Genomic DNA, 24,669 nt, shown 5'->3' with positions numbered 1-24,669 from the left:
ATATGTTCTAAATAAATGTACATTCTGCATGACAAAATGCAAAATTTTAAATTAAGTTTACAAATGATGCACAAAATAGATATTCCTATTATTTATTTCCATTTGGCTGCTGCTCGCTGGTGAGAGAGCCATCTCCATAACAGCAAATTATGCTTCCATTGATTTTTCTTGACCTCATTAATATGCATTTTGATTAACGAGTTCCCCTTATCTAGTCGCTGAGACAGGATGTGATGTAGGTGACCTGCAACATAATAAGACTTTTTAATAAGAAATGCATTCATCAATGACGTCATCGACTCAATTTCAAAGCATTAACGGATTGATTTAATCAACATATTTCGTTTGAAAATCACTTGCTACAAAAGCCGTAGTTACTACACCGCGAGTTCAATACAATAGCACTGGTGTTTGAAAATCCTGCCCTATATTTCTTACCCAAGTGCACAAATGCTACAGAAGAAAAATAGATTTCAGGGTCAGTGTTCCAGGCAAAAGCTTATATCTGAGATTCAAAAAGACCAGCTTGCACTTGCACTAAAAACTTTGACCAATGTCTTTCGAGCAAGGCCCCCCAAAAACTTTATTTCCGCATTTGTAGTGAATAAAGCAAAAGGAAATAAACAACTAGTATACATTTTTATGCTGATATATTGCCAGCTTATGCAAGAAAAAAAAAACATTTCCCTATTTAGCCCATCCCCCCCCAAAAAAAACAGTGGCTACCAACAAGTGATCACTACTTTAACATTGTACTGGACAGAGAAATACTAAATGAAATTGAACTGGAGGTCTGTCGCATCTGTTCATCTACGTCTTACCACATCCCTGATATCCTGGTCTGCCTGGCATTCAGTGTAAGCTCTAGTGTTAAACACACTCACTCTCTCTACAGATAGGGCTTTCTGTGGCCAAATAGGCTTAGAATCATTTCTATGGCAACTGCAAATCATAATCAAGGAGTAAGGTCTTCATCAGTGCGCGATTCAGCCTGCCCCCTTGACAATACAACAAAACCAGAGCAACAAGTGACGGGCAGGCAGAGCCCCTGCTTGTTTCACAAATTGAAAGTAGTCGGAGCAGGTAGAGCACGAGGCAATATTCAATAAGCAGAACATTTACACAGTGGATTTCAAGTACTACAGTTCTGTCGCTTATTTACTCAGGTGTGAAGGTGTAAAGACAGTTGGGCCATTCCAAGGAAACCGTAATCCAGGTAAACATTTAAATATTTCATTTTTTTATTGTAAAAATAAGCAGACTTTTTATTCCTATGTTTGTTTGTTAGTTACATGAGTTTAATTGCACTTTTTAAAACAAAAATGACTGAGGTCAGAGGTAAATCCAAGCTACAGTAATTCTGTATTATTAAAAGGGAGCATCTTACAGAAAACAAACCCTAATATTATAAATAAAACACTTTTATTTGAACATAATTCATTTAATACGCTGTCTATTGGATTTACAAAAAGAAACTAAGTAAAGAACATTGTTTACTGTTTGAAATCTGATGCACAGACAGAAAAATATATGTTGGCACTGGAGAATCACACCTGAGCATTCATTAGGCGATCAGCATGATAAACTTCAAAGGAGTATAACAAGACTACTGTAGGAAGGTACATTATTAAGCCCTAATTAAGATTCTGGTTTTCTTCTTAATTTATATTGTAAATCAATGTTAGTATGTCAGTGTTGTGCCTTGTTTATGCAGCCAAGCTGAGCTTTTATTTTTCATTAATAAATCACAAGCCCTTCAGATTTTGACGATTCATTAGTTTCATTGCAGTTATTTTGGATACTAATACGGTATTTTTGGGAATATAATCTGCACTGTGTAAGAAACATACCTCCCATGTTTAACACCCATAATTGAGCTATCTTGGGTTACATCTCCTATATAATGCACACCTCTTGTATAAAGTGCATCTCTTTTATACAACCCAATCGAAAACACCATACATTATATATATATATATATATATATATATATATATATATATATATATATATATATATATATATATACACATTGAAAATGACAGCGATTGCATCAAATAAAGTGGCATGACATGCATATGTTGTCAAGGCATACAAATGTCACATAAAAGAAGATTGTATGGCTTGGGAGAAATACATTAATCAATAATTTCAAAAACTACAAACTGTGTAATCAAGATGTTCAGGAATTGGTACCATTATTGTTTTCAAGGCATATCAAGTAGATGCAATTAAAAAAGTGAATAGAATCATTTATAGTGTAAAATAAAAGACACAAAGGATATTATAATTTTCTGGATTAAATATTTAGACTCAATTACAGCCTAGTTTCAATCACATTTTATGTAAACATTGCTTTCAGATTTGCATTGCTTTGTAAAAGAAAAAGCGCCTGAGCATGCTTCATTCAAGTATGGTAATTTCTTGAGCAAAGACCCATTAGTAAATATAACATGCAAAAAAACCTTGCCAAAACCATGTCTGCTTGATTGTGTATTCTACCCATGACCATGTGATAAAAGAAATGATTACATGCTGTGACTGTAGGTCAGAGAGACCTATTTCACTTCAAAATGCCTGCATCAACTGTATGTTTTTTGACATATTCTGTATACACCGCACCTGACAGATTTGACTCAAAGAGATCAGAAGCGTGTGTTCAGTGTTTCTTTGACCAATGCATATTAAAATGAAAAAGCCTCAGAAAAGATTTAAACATAGCCACGAAGGCTTAAATAATTGCTCTATTTGAGAAAGGAGAGACACATTTTCTTTGCGCACGTCAACAATCTCAAAGATTCTTAAAAACAGGAATGCAATTTTGAGTGCCTATCACAACTCTCAGGTGGCTTCTACTACTAAAAGAATACATGCAGGAAAGTATGAGGACTTAGAAGAGAACTTAAATTGGTTTAAATGCACATGTGGTTGATTGGTTATTGATGAACTCCTGATAATGTCAACTTTGCAATACTGCATATATATATATATACAGTATATATATATATATATATATATATATATATATATATATATATATATATATATATATATTGTGAGATAGAGGGTTGTGAGAGACAGCAGGGAGGGGGTTAAAACCTCCCTGCGAAAGAAATGCACCTTTTTGTTTGATTGTTTCTGCTTTTTCAGTTAATCAGTTTTGTTAATTGTCTTATTGTTTTGTTTAATTGTTTAATTGTTTTATTATTAATTATCATCCGCACCTGGGCGCTATTGGAAATTAGGCCCAGGTGCGGGGTTTAAAAGGAGAGCAGGCAGTCTGCTCGAGGCTGCTAAGGAGAAGGAGGCAGAAAGGAGTGCTCTGCTTCCTGGCAGTCCCGAGGAAAAGGTATGGTGCAAACCTGTGTGGTTAAGTTTTTGTGGAACAGGGAAACGGCTTAGCCGTCCTGTGGTAGTTAGGTTCCTGCGTGTGTAGTTAGTGCTCAGAAAGAGCTAGGTGTTTATTTTGTGTGCTTTGTTTTTACTTTTGTGTTAATTAAAAAATAGCACAACCGCGCTGGAAAAAATCCATTTGTGTGTCCTGGGTCGTACTTTTAAAGGGGCAACGAACCCGAGTGGGTGAGTCGTTTCACATATGGTGGCAGCGGTGGGATCCCCTACGACCCAGAGAAAAATGGATTTACTGCAGATGATTGAGCAGATTACGAAGAAGGCTGTTGCTCAGAGAGAGCAACTTGGGAGATGGGAGAGAGAGATGGGGTTGGCCCCAGTGAAGAGAAGGGAGCCAACCAAATTGGAGCTGTTACTCCAAAAGTGGGAGCAGGCTAGCGCAGCTCCGCAGTCTCCCGAGCCAGAAAGGGAGGAGCTGCCGCTGCCAGAGCCCAGAGGGGAGGAGCTGCCGCTGCCAGAGCCCAGAGGGGAGGAGCTGCTGCTGCCAGAGCCCAGAGGGGAGGAGCTGCCGCTGCCAGAGCCCAGAGGGGAGGAGCCGCCGCTGCCAGAGCCCAGAGGGGAGGAGCCGCCGCTGCCAGAGCCCAGAGGGGAGGAGCCACCGCTGCCAGAGCCCAGTGGGGAGGAGCCGCCGCTGCCAGAGCCCAGAGGGGAGGAGCCGCTGCTTCTGGAGCCCGGGGAGGAGGGGGAACGCATATCTCCACCACAGCCCCGACCACCACCCCTACGGTCCAGTCCGGCGCTGCTGCGTCCAGTCCCTCACTCCTTGCTCCAGGACACCCGGCCGGTCTTCCCGGACCTTCCTGCGCTGGACCTAGAGCCCAGGAGTCTGCAGCACTGGCCACAGCTTTGCCCCTGGTTCCCTGCTCCGCTCTCCCCGAGCACCCAGACGTCGCTGGGCTGCTGCCAGACGTCGCTGTCACTCCCCCTGTTCGCTGCTTCGCTTCCCCTGGGTGATCGGACATCACTGCGCCGGTTCCCAGGGGAAGATCTCTGTCCACTGCTGCATCCTCCAGTGCCACGGTCTACGCTCCGGTCGCCCCTGTCGAACCGTTGGGTCCCCTTGTCGTCGGTGCGCGGTCCTTACCTGGCTGAGCCGGGATGTGGACCGATCCACCCTCAAGCCTGCCCGAGGAAGAGGGCAAGAAAGGACATTTATGGACTTGAGGGTGGGTGGTTGTGTTTTAGGGGAGGAGGTGGCCGTCTCGTGGCCTGTGTCTTGTAAAGACAAGGGGGGGGATATGTGAGATAGAGGGTTGTGAGAGACAGCAGGGAGGGGGTTAAAACCTCCCTGCGAAAGAAATGCACCTTTTTGTTTGATTGTTTCTGCTTTTTCAGTTAATCAGTTTTGTTAATTGTCTTATTGTTTTGTTTAATTGTTTAATTGTTTTATTATTAATTATCATCCGCACCTGGGCGCTATTGGAAATTAGGCCCAGGTGCGGGGTTTAAAAGGAGAGCAGGCAGTCTGCTCGAGGCTGCTAAGGAGAAGGAGGCAGAAAGGAGTGCTCTGCTTCCTGGCAGTCCCGAGGAAAAGGTATGGTGCAAACCTGTGTGGTTAAGTTTTTGTGGAACAGGGAAACGGCTTAGCCGTCCTGTGGTAGTTAGGTTCCTGCGTGTGTAGTTAGTGCTCAGAAAGAGCTAGGTGTTTATTTTGTGTGCTTTGTTTTTACTTTTGTGTTTATTAAAAAATAGCGCAACCGCGCTGGAAAAAATCCATTTGTGTGTCCTGGGTCGTACTTTTAAAGGGGCAACGAACCCAAGTGGGTGAGTCGTTTCACAATATATATATATATATATATATATATATATATATATATATATATATATATATAATATATATATATACTGTACTGTGCAAAAGTTTTAGGCAGGTGTGAAAAAATGCTGTAAAGTAAGAATGCGTTCAAAAATAGACATGTTAATAGATTATATTTATCAATTAACTAAATGCAAAGTGAGTGAACAGAATAAAAATCTAAATCAAATCCATATTTGGTGTGACCACCCTTTGCCTTCAAAACAGCATCAATTCTTCTAGGTACACTTGCACAAAGTCAGGGATTTTGTAGGCATATAGTCAGGTGTATGATTCAACAATTATACCAAACAGGTGCTAATGATCATCATCAATTCAATATGTAGGTTGAAACACAATCATTAACTGAAACAGAAACAGCTGTGTAGGAGGAATAAAACTGGGTGAGGAACAGCCAAACTCAGCTAACAAGGTGAGGTTGCTGAAGACAGTTTACTGTCAAAAGTCATACACCATGGCAAGACTGAGCACAGTAACAAGACACAAGGTAGATATACTGCATCAGCAAGGTCTCTCCCAGGCAGAAATTTCAAGGCAGACAGGGGTTTCCAGATGTGCTGTCCAAGCTCTTTTGAAGAAGCACAAAGAAACGGGCAACGCTGAGGACCGTAGACGCAGTGGTCGGCCAAGGAAACTTACTGCAGCAGATGAAAGACACATCATGCTTACTTCCCTTCGCAATCGGAAGATGTCCAGCAGTGCCATCAGCTCAGAATTGGCAGAAAACAGTGGGACCCTGGTACACCCATCTACTGTCTGGAGAAGTCTGGTCAGAAGTGGCCTTCATGGAAGACTTGCGGCCAAAGAGCCATACCTCCGACGTGGAAACAAGGCCAAGCGACTCAACTATGCACGAAAACACAGGAACTGGGGTGCAGAAAAATGGCAGCAAGTGCTCTGGACTGATGAGTCAAAATGTGAAATATTTGGCTGTAGCAGAAGGCAGTTTGTTCGCCGAAGGGCTGGAGAGCGGTACACGAATGAGTGTCTGCAGGCAACAGTGAAGCATGGTGGAGGTTCCTTGCAAGTTTGGGGCTGCATTTCTGCAAATGGAGTTGGGGATTTGGTCAGAATTAATGGTCTCCTCAATGCTGAGAAGTACAGGCAGATACTTATCCATCATGCAATACCATCAGGGAGGCATCTGATTGGCCCCAAATTTATTCTGCAGCATGACAACGACCCCAAACATACAGCGAGAGTCATTAAGAACTATCTTCAGCGTAAAGAAGAACAAGGAGTCCTGGAAGTGATGGTATGGCCCCCACAGAGCCCTGATCTCAACATCATCCGAGTCTGTCTGGGATTACATGAAGAGAGAGAAGCAACTGAGGCTGCCTAAATCCACAGAAGAACTGTGGTTAGTTCTCCAAGATGTTTGGGCCAACCTACCTGCCGAGTTCCTTCAAAAACTGTGTGCAAGTGTACCTAGAAGAATTGATGCTGTTATGAAGGCAAAGGGTGGTCACACCAAATATTGATTTGATGTAGATTTTTCTTCTGTTCACTCACTTTGCATTTTGTTAATTGATAAATATAAACTATTAACATGTCTATTTTTGAAAGCATTCTTACTTTACAGCATTTTTTCACACCTGCCTAAAACTTTTGCACCACAGTACTGTATATATATATATATATATATATATATATATATATATATATATATATATATATATATATATATATATATATATAAAACTGCAGTGTACAAAATTGAAGGCATATGAAAGAAAAGGTTTTTAAAAAATGTACACAAAAGGTTTATAAGATTCAAAAATCTTTTATTTTCAGGACATTTTTTCTTCAGCTGTTTAAAAAGAAAAGTAAACACAGTGCAGTAAACTTGTTGTTATTCAAGATTTGTAATTATACACAAATTCTGTGTATGGTGTCGTGATTATTAGAATATAATGTTCATTTCCAGAGGTTCCAAAGTTCCCAGTTTGAAGATAAACTCTCGTTCCTTTGGTTTCCGAGCAACATTTCTTCCATAGCACTGATTGATCACACAGACTGTGATGTCTTCAGCAGTGTGATCATCACTGTTGAAGTGACGGGCTACTGGAAGTGCAGTGGTGTTAATGTGAATGCTTCTTAAGTGTTCTACAAACCGGTCTGCTAAATGCCTTTTAGTTTCCCCAATATACAATTTGTTTCCCCAATATACAATTTCTTGCAGGTAATGTATTTACAGGTATTATATCGTGGTCTATTACATGGATATGTGTCTTTCAAAGGTTCCCCACAAGGACGAATAGCACTGTGTACCACATATTCTCTTATATTGTTGTCTCTTCTATATGACATCAAGGTGGGAGTCTTGAAAGTAGGCGCTGTAGATGGGGCTTGTTGTAAAATTTTAAAGTTTCTTTGCACAGTTGTCTGTATCTTTCAGTTGGTAGGGTGGTAAGTGAGGACCAGAGGGATTCTATCATCTGTGTGTTGTATATTGTTATTATATGAAGCATTTTTCTATTATGTTTGAAATGTGGGATTTCGCTTTAGTGATGATCTTGTCTGGAAAGCCACAATTTCCAAAACACACATACATTTCCTCACTTTTGTCGAAGAAATCTTGATCGTCACTGTAAATACGTCTGAGTCTTAACAGTTGTGAATAGGGAATCAGCCTCCTGACAACTTCCCTGCAGACCCCTCTCCTGCACAGTGCAACAAGTTCCTGAACTTCTTCCACGCCAAAATCCACGACATCCACCAACATCTACTTACAATGCCCAGTACTCCTGCCGACAATTTGTCCTGGATGAACACCTCAGAAGGCCCAGTCTACACCACCTGCCTCTCTGACTTCACCCTGGCTACTGAGAATTCCGTCACTGAGCTTATCTGCAAATCCAACTCATCCACCTGCCAACTTGACCCCCTGTCACCAGCCTTGTCAAAGCCTGTCTGCCTTCTATCTCTCCCCTGCTCACTGGCATAATTAACTCCTCCCTCACCACTGGCATCGTACCCTCCACTCTCAAGATTGCTGCCGTTACTCCCATCCTTAAAAAGCCGAATGCTGACCCTGATGATCTGAACAACTTCCGTCCCGTTTCAAACCTTCCCTTCCTCTCCAAAATACTGGAGCGGGTTGTGGCAACACCATCTCAACTCCAATAACTTTCACAAACCATTCCAGTCCAGTTTCCGCTCCAAGCACAGCACCGAAACAGCCTTTGTCAAAATCACCAACGACCTTCTCCGTGCAGCCGATTCAGGCCTGCTATCTATCCTTATCCTCCTCGATCTGAGTGCAGCCTTTGATACCATCTCCCATCCACTCCTTATGGAACGTCTGGCTGGTGTTGGTGTCACAGGTGTTGCACTCTCCTGGTTTTCCTCCTACCTCACTGACCGCCAACAGTTTGTGCAACTGAAAAATCACAGATCAGGGTCTGCGGCTGTCTCACAGGGTGTCCACCAGGGGTCAGTGTTGGGTCCTCTCCACTGCATCATATGCCTCCTAACCCTGGGCAAGATCATGCAACATCACTGCTATGCTGATAACACCCAGCTGTACCTCTCCACCAAACCCACCACTCCCCTCCCTCCCACCTCCCTCATCAACTGTCTTCAAGACATCCGGAGCTGGATGAGCATGAACCTCCTCCAACTCAACAGCAACAAGACGGAGGTCATGCTCATCGGCTCCAAATCCACTCTCTCCAAACAGCACAACCTCAACATCACCATAGATGGTTTCCTGGTCCCTCTGTCAACACAAGTCAAAGGCCTTGGTGTCACCCTGGACAGTTCCCTCTTATTCGAATCCCACATAAAAACCATCACCCGGACAGCATTCCACCTCCGCAATATCTCTAGGCTCCGACCCTCACTTTCACACTTTAGCACCGAAACCCTCATCCATGCCTTTGTCACTTCTTGACTGGACTACTGTAACACTCTCCTCACTGGTATCCCCACTAAACTCACCAAAAGACTCCAACTGGTCCAGAACTCTGCTGCCAGAATCCTCACCCACACTAGATCAACTGAACACATCACACCAATCCTCATCAATCTACACTGGCTCCCTGTGCAATACCGTATTGACTTTAAGACACTCCTCATCACCTACAAAGCCCTTCACAACCTGGCACCCACCTACCTCTATGACATTCTCCCAGTCTATGCCCCCTCCCGCTCCCTCCCCTCCTCCTCTGCTGATCTCCTTGTCACTCCATCATTCCGCCTCTCCACCATGGGCACCCGGGCTCTGGAATGCACTCCCCCCACACATACGACATGCAGACACAGTCATCTCATTCAAAAACCTCCTGAAAACACACCTCTTCCAGGAAGCCTATGACCTTTAGTCTATGGTCTATGTTTGACTCTGTCCTACCCCTCTTTCTTTGCCTTCCCTTTATTACTAGGTATCCCTATGTGCCTTCCTAACCCAAACCCTTACCCTAAACCAGGTCCGTATCCTATTCCCAACCCTACCCCCCTAAACCTAAAACCTTACCCCAAACCGGGTTTGTATCCTCTACCCAACCCCTCGTTCCTTTTTTTTTATCTGCCTGTTTTGTTTGGTCCTTTGATTTTAGATTTTTAGACTTTAAATTGCACTGTTGATTGATGACTTTATGTAGGCCTACTTTTAATGTAAGATGTCCTTGAGTGTCCTGAAAGGCGTCCGCCAAAAAACCAAAAAAAAAATGTATTATTATTTTCTCTAATGGCACAGGAAATATAGTTACAATACATGATATAATGTATTCAATAGCATACCAAAAGATATTAGCCAATTACTGAAACCCTCCGCTACAAAACTTGGTTTAAAGTGCAACTGGACGTTCCAACACAACAACGATCCAAAGCAAACATCAAAATCTACTTCAGAATGTTAAAGAAGAATAAAATCAAGGTTCTGGAATGGCCTAGTCAAAGTAACGATCTAAGTCTGATTGAGAATCTTTGGTATGAGTTGAATAAGGCTGTGCACAAGAGAAGTCCTCGGAATTTGAATGAACTGGAACAATTTTGCTGTGAAGAATGGCAGAAAATCACTAAAGAATCATGCCAAATGCTCATTGACAAATATCCTAATCATTTAAAAGAGTTTATTATTGCTGAAGGTGCCTCAACTAGCTATTAATTTCATTTTCCTTGTCAGGGTATGAATACTTTTGAATTAACATTTTTGGAGTTTTGAAAAAATAATTGCTGAAATAAATAATTGTTTATGTTTACTTTTTTTTGTCATCCACAAAAGCAAAACTTTTGCTACAAAAGATTTTTCCTATAATTATTTGTTTTAGAGAAATGTCTAGAAATTATACATTTCCATTGTGGTATGTAAACTTTTGACTACAACTGTATATATATATATATATATATATATATATATATATATATATATATATATATATATATATATTTATCTTGGTATTTTGTGTTTGAATAAAAAGTGCACAACCGTGCTAAAAACCAAAGTTCCTGCGTTGGGTCAAGTTTTTAAAGGGGCAAACGAACCTGAAGAGGCGGCTTTGTGTATATATATATAGGTTTAAAAATAACTGTAGCTTTTCCAAATCCTACACATCCTACACAGCGGAAAGTGGCAGGTAGCATGGGGACTAGGGATGTGCTAGATGGAAGCACATTAGCAAGTTTAAGGATCAAGCCTGTTATGTCACATTTGTACTATTTCTGACTGTGGAAGCATCAAAATAACACCAGGCTGTGGAACAAGATGGCACGATTAACAGTCTGCTTGAGAAGCCTTGAAGAGCTATGAGCCTTGTTGCCAGTACCAATATCTCTCCGACATCTGAAGGGATGGTATAACACTGGCATATTCTTAGTTGCAGAAGAACTGGGCACTGCTTCTTGTTCAAAAAGTAATGCAAGTAATGTTCATAACCTGCCACTGGAGGGGCTGTGGAATGGAACTGTGGGGGTCCTGCTGTACCAGGCAGCAACCATACATGCTCACGATTTGGGACCCCAAAATCCCACCCCTTTTGTTTCCATAAAGAAATGCTTGACATACCATTGAGATACCACTAAAATACAAAATTATTACAGTGAAGAAACCAGACCCAACTCAATGATATTGCATAGTGGTCTCGATGTAACCTCTCCTATTATACCCCCTATGAGATTATACCCGGCTACATTTTGTGGCCCACCAGAATCTACCCCATGTCTTTCAGTATCTACGCCCTCATCCCAGAATCTACTCCACCAGTATTATGTCTTGAAGGTTGTACTAAGCAAATAGAATTTACATAATCTACCCCATTCCCGCAATCCATCCCAATACCCTGATTTAGTGTAATAATAACAACATGCAACTCTCTTTAAAACAATTTAATTGAAAATAAATGCAATTTATAATAACATTTTAAATATACTGTAGAATATATTTAAATATAGCAAAGAAATGTATTTATATTTATAAATGTATTGTTGCTGTATATGTTTAAAATATACCTAAAATATAATATATTGTAAATATACTGTAGAATATACCGTAGTATATTTATAGTGTGGAAAATGCATTAAATATATGGAAATATATTAAAAATAAAAATGAAGGCAATGTATCTCACAATTTACATGGCATGTTTGATATATACACATACATACATGCACATAGAGATATATAGATGAAATAAAGAGCAATTCTAATGTGGGTACTGAAATCCCAAAAGCTATGTTTAAACTTGTGGAAAACGTCTTACAATATTTAAACCAATTCATTAACAGAAGATGAGCAGAAAATGTAAAATATGTGTAACTGCAAATAAATAAACAAAACAAGCAAACAAATACATAAAATATATCATGAAAATAAAGTATATTCAAGATGCATTTATTTTGTGAATTTCAAAACAGACTATTATATTATTATGCTATCTCACAGTAATTCATACAACAATATTAATTTAGCAAAGGTTTCATGTTTGACATGTGTTATTGTTTAATAATATGTCTTCCTTATACTAGAAGACTTCAGAACCTACCACAGGGTATATTGCAGAAACGATCCTAGGGTTGATTCTGGGAAGCCCCAGAATGTACCCAGGAATAATCTGGGAGGGGGGTAGATTTTCACACTACACTGGTATGGTTGCAAACTGCTACTAATACTGTACAATGGTACTATAATGGATGACCAGTATCTATTGGTTCATATCTCTGTGATACCACTGGTGTGTCAAAATAAGAAAATGGAACTGTTGTGGTACAATTACATATCCTTGTACCTGGCTGGCCTTATGCTAGCATTGCCCCTTAGAACAGAACCACCCTTTAGTAGTGCCACAGCCATTGAAGATCGTTTTGATGAGAGAAGGCATATATTTTAACACCTAGTTCTAAGCAGCAGCTAACACAATTTGGATGCTATTCTGTTCCCCTTTGAAACATACACATTTACTTTTACTTCTTGCAGACCATGGCCCTAGCATCGTGGTTCAGGTGGAATGAGCCCTACTACAGGCACACCCAGAGGAGCCCTGCGGACATGGTGACCGAGATGCTGATGCTGGAGCTCAGCTGGCAGATCAAACAGGCTGAGAAGCTGCAACGGGAGCGAGACAATGAGTACCGCAGGATCAAAACTGGAGTCGATTACAGCTGGCTGGTCAGCTATCCCAAGAACAGTTATAACATCCCACCAGGGGAGAGACTGGAGCTGGAGAATGCATGTGCTAAGATATACCCCTCTTACTGCGGCCCAGTGATACTCAGGTAACTTAAATTTGCTTTTGCCTTTGTACTAGGGCCCTGTGAACAGGACAGTGCCATTGGCAAAGCTGGTACTACCAGGAAGTGAGACAGACACAGAAGCTGCAAATTTAAGTGCTATTGCACACTTTTAATAGTAAAACACAAAGAATAAACAAAACACAGGAACAAACAAACAGAGGCACGGTGGCCAAAATAAACAGTTAAACAAAACAATACAAACACCTTTAAATATACCTTATTGTGGCTTAAGACTGAGCTGCCGCTTTCAAGTAAACACAGCAAAAACTCCCTTTAACACCAACACCAACCATCAACCATCAACCATCAACTCTACTCTCACCTTCACCAACAGCCCAGTGCATCAGATGTGTTGTTGTTGAGCACTGAGCTCATCACACAGTAACCATTAATAAGTGTAGTAGGAACTGTTTTAAAAGAGATGTGCACAGGGGTAAATGACATGTTTTGAGCCCTTTGCTGAAACCTGAATAAGCTGCTTGTAGAGGAAGGGGTGGGAGAGGTGTGTGGGCAATTACTGGAGTAAATTCAAGAATTGTTTCCTGAACAGGATTTGGGCTTAACTGTTTTTTTTGTTGATCCTGGTTCAGCTAATCACAGTGGCTGATCCTAATGTCTCACAAACTCAAAGCTTCAGTCTGACATCACTATCAAAAAGTCTTCTCGGAGTAATGCTAATGGCATCTGTATTATCTTATTGGAAAGTCATGTAAGAAAGCCTTTCATAGGCTTGGGTTATAGGCCTGGATCTTATCTAAAACCAATATAAGCCACTGCATCATTACTAAAATACTATGAGAATTTAGATGGAATATATATATATATATATATATATATATATATATATATATATATATATATATATATATATATTAGAGAAGCTAAAAATAACATGCAGTTCAGTAATTTTATATGAAGGTACATTTAATTAATATATACTTTTTTCCATGATGATACTACTATACATTTTTGTAGTTAATGTCTGGCTTCATTCCAGCTAATATGTGTTAGTTATAAGGATTATTTCAGGTCCTGGTCAAAGTGTCAAAGTGTAGATGAAAAACAATTTCAAAATGAAGATTTAGAAATTAAAGATCTTCAGTTCTAAAATCTGATAGAGATATATTACCTTCATCCAAAAGAAAATCTGATGTCATTTCATATTGTTTATTTCAACAGTTGTATATAGTAAGGTTTTATTCTATTGCCTTATTATTATTATTATTATTATTATTATTATTATTATTATTATTATTATTATTTATTTCTTAGCAGACGCCTTTATCCAGTGCTGAATACAGTGCAGATTAAACCAATTCATTGTTTCCAGGGATGTGTAGGTTATAAAAAAATAAATATGAATAATATTCATGCCACCTGATAGCATAGCCAAGGCTCAATGTTAATTGTTTTCCATTAAAGAATGACATTCCTCCTGGAAGACAAAGTCCTCATAGACTATGCAAGCGTACTGTGTGTTTGTGGTTGTCATGGTGTCACAGATACCATGTTTACCTTTGATCCTCAATAAAACAACTCATCAATGAATTGAACTCCTGATTGTGCTTTGACTGGCATATTATTTTTAACACTGAAAAATTGAAAGGAAACTCAAAAATCAAGTACAAGAATAAGCATTGCCTCAAAATTAATTCACAAAGCTTTTTAGTATTTATTTATAGATATGAGTATGTACTTCTGGAGATTTGAAATTACAGGAATTACTTTATGTACCAAGAACACATTGTATTCTTAACTTAAGGTGATTTACATCCTGCCCCAGACATAAATTAATGAATATGTTTTTTATGTGAGGAAGCCAATGATATTTATTTTACTTAAGGGTTTAAATTACAGTATATGTCTTAATAATTTATTGATTAAAAAAAAAATAGAAACTGAAATGGTCTGCATCGATTGTATATCACAGAATAGTGTACGATGTGCTTTTCAAAAGACACATAAAGTCTTTGCTCCTTTTACATTTAATTCACTAGAAAATTGTAGGGCATCAGAATGTCAGCAATTTATGGAGGTTTTTTTTTTTTGTATAAATGAACAATACAGCAGGGCTTTATGTGGCTTTAAAAATCATATTTGGAAATGGAGCAAAAGTAAAAAAAAAATAAAAATAAAAAAAAGAAGAAAATTACTAACCATATGGAGAGATGCCAAAAATAACCATCCGTGTGTCATTGAGTCTTATTTTGTATTTTTAAAAACTGATTGGTTGGTTAATTTATTTTGGTATGTGGGTGTCTGTCTACAAATAAAACAACAGTTATACAATTAGTGAGTGCTGGTTGACTTTGTTATTTGGATATCTTGTTAGGTGTCACAGGTTATATATCATTGTCATGGATGAATTGATTGGATTATGCACGTGGTTGTTGCACTTTATACAATTCTCTGTTTTGGCCATCCGGAATGTGAATACATTTAAATTCAATTAATATGCTGCAGCAGCACGTAACCAAACCCAGCTGTATATCAGTTATGCTGGCTGTTCATAACTGTGACAGTCTAATTGAGCATGTACAATGGCTTAATAGTCACCTGCCAATCTTTTAACTAAAGCATAATGTACAAAATAGCAATACTATACAAACCATTAGAAACTGTAAGGCCAAACAAAATGCAACCATTTTAACCGTTTAAATACCACGTTTATAAAAAGACTATTGGTATACCATTATACTAGTATAACAGATTGCTGCTTTCCAGCAAAGGCAACAAATATCACTGGTATTGATATGGAACTGCAATTGTTACTATTTATTGGTTCATATGGGATACCATTGAAATGTTCTCAATATCATTGGCCCTTAGCACAGAACTATGAAATTGGGATTGTGGTATGAGTGGGCAGCAGTGTGGAGTAGTGGTTAGGGCGCTGGACTTTTGACCAGAGGGTTGTGGGTTCAATCCCAGGTGGAGGACACTGCTGCTGTACCCTTGAGCAATGTACTTTACCTAGATTGCTCCAGTAAAAACCCAACTGTATAAATGGGTAATTGATAAAAAATAATGTGACATCTTGTAACAATTGTAAGTTGCCCTGGATACGGGTGTTTGCTAAGAAATTAATAATAATTTTGGCATCTTTGTAAAAGTGTCTAATAACAATGTACAGTAATTATATTTCTTTTTACTGTGTATGTATTCCATGGCCTGTATAAGAACATTGGAAGTCAAGGTCTGCATAAAAGACTAATAGCAGCAGGAGTTGATTGTATATTTAAAGACTGACGTGAACTGTCGTAGAAGTTAAGTGGCTTTAGTTGGCAAAGGTCTGTTTCTCCTAATCATTTGTTTAGCAGGCTTAGCCCTCCTATTTGGCATTAGGAAAAGCTGATGGACAGATGCTTGGAAAAATAAGGATGACCTCATCTTAATATGTAAAAAACAATATGTTATTTTGTGTATGCAGGCTCTGTATAATTTAGTTTTTATTTCCATAATTTATAGTAAAATATTAAATAATAAAAAGCATGAGTATATTAGTGGCTTCATGCAGTTCAGGTACTCTTTCTAATATTGTATCAATGCTGCTGTATGACAGTAGGGTTCTGTAATCTTAATGCAGCATTTGTGTGAAGATACTGAAAGTTTTTAAAACTATTTTTATTGGAGAGATATTCTAATTAATCCAATTCAGAGCAGAATGCTGTGGACCATTTTAAAGCTCCAGACCAGAGTGCCTCAGTCATGTTAAGTTTTAAAATATAATGCCTTGATGTCTATTTAATTCACCTTCACCCTGTCAAATTAGTTTACCTGGCTGGACCTTTTGCTCACCGGTTTGTTAATTTTGTATTACCTAGACCAATATTGTGAGACATATAAAACTTAACTTGTTTTGTGGTGTATAGTGTGCTGACTTTATTTAATCTTATTTTCATTATCTTGTATAAGGGTCTTACGGTTTTCGTTTCTACCGAGCGCTCAATTACTTAATTGAACCAATTACTGGCTTAATTAGTCTAAAGTAACATGTGTTCCAGATCTTTAGCCATTGATGACGTAAAGACACCCATAAAACCTGCAGGACTGGGGCTCTCCAGGGCCAGGGAGACCCCTGGTAAAAGGACTGAAGTATCCTTTCTTACTAAAAACTGCTTGTTACACCCTTGCAATGTAAATTGTCATGTCCCTGCAATTACTTGCAGCCATAAGGGGTTAAGGTCTGTTTATATATATATATATATATATATATATATATATATATATATATATATATATATATATATATATATACAGTACTGTGCAAAAGTTTTAGGCAGGTGTGAAAAAATGCTGTAAAGTAAGAATGCTTTCAAAAATAGACATGTTAATAGTTTATATTTATCAATTAACAAAATGCAAAGTGAGTGAACAGAAGAAAAATCTACATCAAATCAATATTTGGTGTGACCACCCTTTGCCTTCAAAACAGCATCAATTCTTCTAGGTACACTTGCACACAGTTTTTGAAGGAACTCGGCAGGTAGGTTGGCCCAAACATCTTGGAGAACTAACCACAGTTCTTCTGTGGATTTAGGCAGCCTCAGTTGCTTCTCTCTCTTCATGTAATCCCAGACAGACTCGGATGATGTTGAGATCAGGGCTCTGTGGGGGCCATACCATCACTTCCAGGACTCCTTGTTCTTCTTTACGCTGAAGATAGTTCTTAATGACTCTCGCTGTATGTTTGGGGTCGTTGTCATGCTGTAGAATAAATTTGGGGCCAATCAGATGCCTCCCTGATGGTATTGCATGATGGATAAGTATCTGCCTGTACTTCTCAGCATTGAGGAGACCATTAATTCTGACCAAATCCCCAACTCCATTTGCAGAAATGCAGCCCCAAACTTGCAAGGAACCTCCACCATGCTTCACTGTTGCCTGCAGACACTCATTCGTGTACCGCTCTCCAGCCCTTCGGCGAACAAACTGCCTTCTGCTACAGCCAAATATTTCACATTTTGACTCATCAGTCCAGAGCACCTGCTGCCATTTTTCTGCACCCCAGTTTCTGTGTTTTCGTGCATAGTTGAGTCGCTTGGCCTTGTTTCCACGTCGGAGATATGGCTTTTTGGCCGCAAGTCTTCCATGAAGGCCACTTCTGACCAGACTTCTCCAGACAGTAGATGGGTGTACCAGGGTCCCACTGTTTTCTGCCAATTCTGAGCTGATGGCACTGCTGGACATCTTCCGATTGCGAAGGGAAGTAAGCATGATGTGTCTTTCATCTGCTGCAGTAAGTTTCCTTGGCCGACCACTGCGTCTACGGTCCTCAACGTTGCCCGTTTCTTTGTGCTTCTTCAAAAGAGCTTGGACAGCACATCTGGAAACCCGTCTGCCTTGAAATTTCTGCCTGGGAGAGACCTTGCTGATGCAGTATAACTACCTTGTGTCTTGTTACTGTGCTCAGTCTTGCCATGGTGTATGACTTTTGACAGTAAACTGTCTTCAGCAACCTCACCTTGTTAGCTGAGTTTGGCTGTTCCACACCCAGTTTTATTCCTCCTACACAGCTGTTTCTGTTTCAGTTAATGATTGTGTTTCAACCTACATATTGAATTGATGATCATTAGCACCTGTTTGGTATAATTGTTGAATCATACACCTGACTATATGCCTACAAAATCCCTGACTTTGTGCAAGTGTACCTAGAAGAATTGATGCTGTTTTGAAGGCAAAGGGTGGTCACACCAAATATGGATTTGATTTAGATTTTTCTTCTGTTCACTCACTTTGCATTTAGTTAATTGATAGATATAATCTATTAACATGTCTATTTTTGAAAGCATTCTTACTTTACAGCATTTTTTCACACCTGCCTAAAACTTTTGCACAGTACTGTATATATATATATATATATATATATATATATATATATATATATATGTGTGTGTGTGTGTGTGTGTGTGTGTTTTTTGTTGTATAACATTTTAGATTAAACAGAAAACAACCTTTTTAAATACAGTATGTACAGTAAATACAACAGGCTAAAATATGGCAATACAAATAAAATGTTCCTTACTAATGATAATGTTCATACTGATATACTTTATATTTAGCACAAGTGATGTGTCATTCATATGATGAGTCATTGACTTATGCTACCCATATAAATAACTCAATCACTAACCCACCAGCCAGTGTTGGAGTTATAAAAATGCTGGCCAACAAAAGGATAAGGCTTTGAGACAGATGGTTCTACAGTAGCTGGATTAGTGTTACTATTTACACAACACCTAGTGAGATTCTCATTATAACAGAGTTGCACAGTCTGTCCTCAAATGTTATTGTAATAAATGTTACTAAAGTAGGTTTATCAACTTGGCTGCCTATGTTGAGCAGAAGTGAAACTGTAAAAAAGTTAGTGGCTGGTTTATTCAAACAGGATTTGTCTGATGCTAGGGACAATTATTATTGCCTATGGGTTTTTCTTTTGTCATGTTTTGGTTGATTTGTACTGATGCACTGATGAATAACCTTAGTCATAGTCACAATGGGCAAATGCGCAGATGTGACAGACTTTAATACACATTTTGTAGGAGCCTCCGTATCTTTGGGCATTCTGAAGAGCAGAGCTTACAGAGATATTAGAGGCAGTAATGTAAAATGTAATCAGTGTTGTTGTGTTGTTCCACAGTGGCAGGTGTTCCTAATTTTATTGTGGGCTGTTACACTTACTTAAGATAAAAGGTAAGCTGGTATTTAGACATCTAACCTTCATTATGAGAAGAGTCACTGAAGAGTCAGTATATCTTCCCATGTATAGCCTTTGTTTATTTACTATACTAACTTTATATTATCTACGTAAACAAAAGTGAAATGGTCACGTTGATAGGTTTAGTAGTTTTGAAAACAGAAACAAATCTAAGGGGGGGAATACCCAAGAACCTTAAAATTAGCAGAATATACACTTCACATTACACCAACTCTAGATGTCGTAGAACATGCACTTTCATCTATATTTCGGGGGCACAGACCAGCCTTATTGTTCCCATCCTTTGGGGGGAAAAAAAGCATCTGACATGGTTGAGTGGGACAGTTCATCCAGTCAGCACCATGAGTAACTTTATAAGTTGAATATTGTGTTTGATTTTATCTCAGGTTCCGGCAACTTGTGACAGAGTATGAGCCTGAAGTCCAGGAGGTGTCACAGCTCTTCCGCACCGTTCTTCAGGATTCTATGGAAAAGTTGAAGGAGGAGGAAGAGGCTAAGAGGCTGGCCAGGCAGTGGAACAGTAAGCGGTCAATGAGCCTGTCCTTAATGACTTTCAAATCCAGAGTGAGGATATACCCATTCAGCAGTGACATCATCAAGACAGTTTCCGAGGATGTGGAGAGGGGCACAAGTGAGCCGCACAAGAGAGTATGGAGCATGCCGGAATTTAAGCACTCAAAGGGGTTTTGATGGACATTGACATATCTCCTTTATGGCATACCTGCTAGCCGTAAAACTCCTTCACCTGCCTCTCTGTAGCTTTAGTACTTTATCCAGTACCTTAAAAATTATATTTGATATACTGTGTCTATATGATCATCTTCTTAAGAACCACTTGGTGTTAAGTTGTTCTTTTCCTACTTAGTAAGCAGACACAGACATTTAAATATCCCTTCCCCTAAATGACTATGAATTAAGGAATCTCCATTGATACAGCCAATTTTTTTTCCTAAATCAGAACTGCATGTCAATGCATTTCCTGAATAGTACGGCAAACAGGTTGTGAGGAAAACTGTCATGACTTGTGCATGTAAACACCACCTATTAAAAATAGCTGTAAAAACCCATGTAAACCGGAGCAGGAATCATGCTTGTGGCTCACAAGATTTCAGCAGTCAAAATCCCGTTCTTCTGACTTAATCTCACGTAATCTCCCGCAGAAAGGCCGTACAAAACATAGACACCCTCCACACACACACACACACACACTGTACATTTATGGACTACTTCAACACTAGAACCGCCGCAGTTATACTCATACCTGCCGACGGCAGTCATTATCATGGTACATTTTAAACATCATCAATATTAAAATGAAAGACAAACTATCGGATAAAGTTTTATTCAAGCACATCATATCAAACATCTGCACAGCCGAAACGCTGTATTTAAATGAACAATTAAACATAGTTTATTTTCTAACTTACCACATATAAAGCACTACCTTAAAAAAAAATGAAAAACTATAATAAAATAAACATTTCAAAAGAAACTAGTGTGTTAACAGGTATATGCACATACAAAACTGTAAAAACAAGTCGTTTTTAATCTAAAACGAAAGTATCATATGATTTATCCTGCGTGTGTGTCACTCGCAGCACAGAATCCAGGTTGAGCTGCTGCAGCCTGCTGCTTTGCAGTTTTCTGATTGAAATGTTTCTGCTGAAGCGCTGTGGCTAGCTTCAAGATGAAATCTCTCCTACCTTGTACAAAACGAAGGAATTGATGGCTGCCAGGTCCAGTAGAGATAACAACAGGCTTGTGTGTGTGTGTGTATATATATATATATATATATATATATATATATATATATATATATATATATATATAAATGGATATTATAGGTTATATACAAAATAAACACATGTATTGTAAAAGGCGGTTCTAGTGTTAATGAAATGTAACTTTTAGATGTTCCACAAAACACACACACACACACAAATATAAATTCTAAGTAGTAAAACTTGTCAAAATGATATTTTATATAATTTTGTGTGTGTTGGAATGGTAACCAGACAAACAAGTAGGCCTGACTAATCCGCGGCGTAATTCAGAATGTGCGCGACAACACGTCAATTAATTTCTCTTGTTAAATGTTTTTATCTTCATGGCAACGCATGAAGCTCTCCTCACGATATTCAGAGTTGTTCTTTTCCTACTTAGTAAGCAGACACAGACATTTAAATATCCCTTCCCCTAAATGACTATGAATTAAGGAATCTCCATTGATACAGCCGATTTTTTTTCCTAAATCAGAACTGCATGTCAATGCATTTCCTGAAAAGTACGGCAAACAGGTTGTGAGGAAAACTGTCATGACTTGTGCATGTAAACACCACCATTGTCACATGGGCAGATTAAGGCATATACAACGACAGTGGGAAACCTTTGACTTTTGAACTCCAGGTCAAGGTCATCGAATACCAAGCCGGTTCTCTCTTTTTGACTTTTTCATGATAGCAGTAAAACCGATGATCGGATTTGAATAATTTATTTTAGAATTAAACAGCTAAGAGGAACTTGTTCCTTTTACTTTTAAAATAAATCTGTTATTTGCAAATAGGTCAAAATAGCCTCTGTTCTGGCCTCTCTCAAAGTACCACTGATCCAACAATGACATATATTGGACAGGGGTTCATTGTGCAAACATTTAGTATTTTATTTAGTAGATGTTAGGGGGTTTATCACCACATTTAACAAATTATAATCACTTTTTGAAATTGGTTAATTACCGTAGATTTCTGAGGCAACTACAAAAATTAAACTAAGACTAAAAAATTGCAAGAAAAAGCAATGGCCATCTTGTAGTGCTTTTGTGGTAAATTATTTTTTGAACAGCATTTTCAATATTTGTTTTGCAGGTTTATAAACTATATAAAATGAATGTAAATATTTGTTTCTCACTGATTGCTTACATATGTTTATATAACATGCATAATAATTCTAGGAGAGTTGTAACATTTTGTAGTCTGAATTATTATTATTATTATTACTATTTTTATTAATACAGAGTTTTGTATGGTCAATTCTCAGTCTTGGTGTAATAATAATAATATACAATGCAGTTAACTGTACAGTAAAATACATTTCAATAAAGAAAAACAATATATAATAATTGAGTGCTGGGACTACTATCCAAAAAAACCCACCTTTTTACATGTATTTGAAGGGGAACAAAAAATGTCTGTGTCAGTCATAAATGACACAGTTGACAAATGAGAAATACACATCACAACCTGTTTTGCCTTGCACCAATTTACACAGCCACTCTTGTTCCCATTTATTATTATTATTATTATTATTTATTTCTTAGCAGACGCCCTTATCCAGGGCGACTTACAATTGTTACAAGATATCACATTATACATTATTTCACATTATACAGATATCACATTATTTTTTTTTTTTTTACATACAACTACCCATTTATACAATTGGGTTTTTACTGGAGCAATCTAGGTAAAGTACCTTGCTCAAGGGTACAACAGCAGTGTCCCCCACTGGGGATTGAACCCACAACCCTCTGGTCAAGAGTCCAGAGCCCTAACCACTACTCCACACTGCTGCCACTTACTTCTTCTGGCTGTCAAAACGAGTCCAGATTAGGCTGCGCACGCATCACTAGCTACCAAACAGTGACCTCTACACACGTGAAGTTGCAATTGCTGGGATTATTAAAAAATATGCATTGTCGACTTTGTTTTTACCTGAAATGCACACAAGATATTTTTAACTGTAACGAATGTATGGCATCCTTTGGTAAAGTAAGGCCTTTCTTACTTCTAGGATATTTTTCAACTTTAACAGTGTTGCATATAATTATTTTGATGTTTTGCAAATCAGCCAATTCAAATACATGTCTGAATCCTGAACAGATATCTGAACATGAAAATACCACGTTCGTTCTAGCAGTACAATAAATATGTTCTATGGATAGAATCAGTGTTCTATAAAGTACAGTATCTAGTATGCCTTATGTTTATTTTTGTTCATTCAAATGGTTAAACTGAATAATTCAGGAAAGATTTTTTTAAATGTGAAAGGCAGGAAATAATGGAGCTGCTCTAGAACCTCAGCTCCGGAGCGCTCCAGTGACCCAGCTCCAGCTCCGCCATGGCTCTAGCATCCCGAGTTCCAGCTCCGCCCCGGCTCTAGCATCCCCAGCTCCAGCTCCGCCACGGCTCTAGGATCTCCAGCTCCAGCTCCGCCCCGGCTCTAGCATCCCCAGCTCCAGCTCTGCCACGGCTCTAGCATCCCCAGCTCCAGCTCAGCCCCGGCTCTAGCATCCCCAGCTCCAGCTCTGCCCCGGCTCTAGGATCCCCAGCTCCAGCTCTGCCACGGCTCTAGCATCCCCAGCTCCAGCTCTGCCACGGCTCTAGCATCCCCAGCTCCAGCTCAGCCCCGGCTCTAGCATCCCCAGCTCCAGCTCCAGCTCAGCCCCGGCTCTAGCATCCCCAGCTCCAGCTCTGCCACGGCTCTAGTATCCCGAGCTCCAGCTCTGCCCCGGCTCTAGCATCCCCAGCTCCAGCTCAGCCCCGGCTCTAGCATCCCGAGCTTCAGCTCTGCCACGGCTCTAGCATCCCCAGCTCCAGCTCCGCCCCGGCTCTAGCATCCTCAGCTCCAGCTGAGCCCCAGCTCTAGCTTCCCCAGCTCCAGCTCCAGCTCTGACCCGGCTCTAGCACCCCCAGCTCCAGCTCAGCCCCAGCTCCAGAGCTCCACTCCGGCTCCAGGGCTCCGGAGTCAGAGCATGGCCAACCCTATTAAAAACCAAGAGCTGTATTCATGAAAGGTGTTTAACTTTACAGGTGGCTATGAGTTACATGTGGCTAGGCTTGCAGTCATGTATAATCAATTGCACTGCATAGTGGTGGATTGGTAAAGGGTTGCAGAAATACAAGTTAAATGTAAAAGCAATGTTGAATGGAAATGTAAACAGGCTATGCTGTTCCAGTCAGCACATTTTACATTTCCGGTCAGGACCTTTAAGTCCCTT

The 24,669-nt window shown here is 39.3% G+C and overlaps 1 protein-coding gene across 1 annotated transcript; it reads left to right on the top strand.

The window, feature by feature from the left end:
* The first annotated feature begins 884 nt into the window (after positions 1 to 884).
* On the top strand, positions 885 to 23,828 carry LOC117403321 (protein RD3-like). Its single transcript, XM_034921447.2, has 3 exons — positions 885 to 1,216; positions 12,642 to 12,940; positions 20,063 to 23,828. Exons 2-3 carry the CDS (start codon positions 12,645 to 12,647, stop codon positions 20,364 to 20,366), a joined length of 600 nt encoding a protein of 199 aa, XP_034777338.2. The 5' UTR covers positions 885 to 1,216; positions 12,642 to 12,644; the 3' UTR covers positions 20,367 to 23,828.
* The last annotated feature ends 841 nt before the right edge of the window (positions 23,829 to 24,669 follow it).

This window comes from Acipenser ruthenus, chromosome 5 (genome assembly GCF_902713425.1).
Source record: "Acipenser ruthenus chromosome 5, fAciRut3.2 maternal haplotype, whole genome shotgun sequence".
Lineage (NCBI taxonomy): Eukaryota > Metazoa > Chordata > Actinopteri > Acipenseriformes > Acipenseridae > Acipenser > Acipenser ruthenus.
This window is presented reverse-complemented; position numbering and strand designations above follow the sequence as displayed.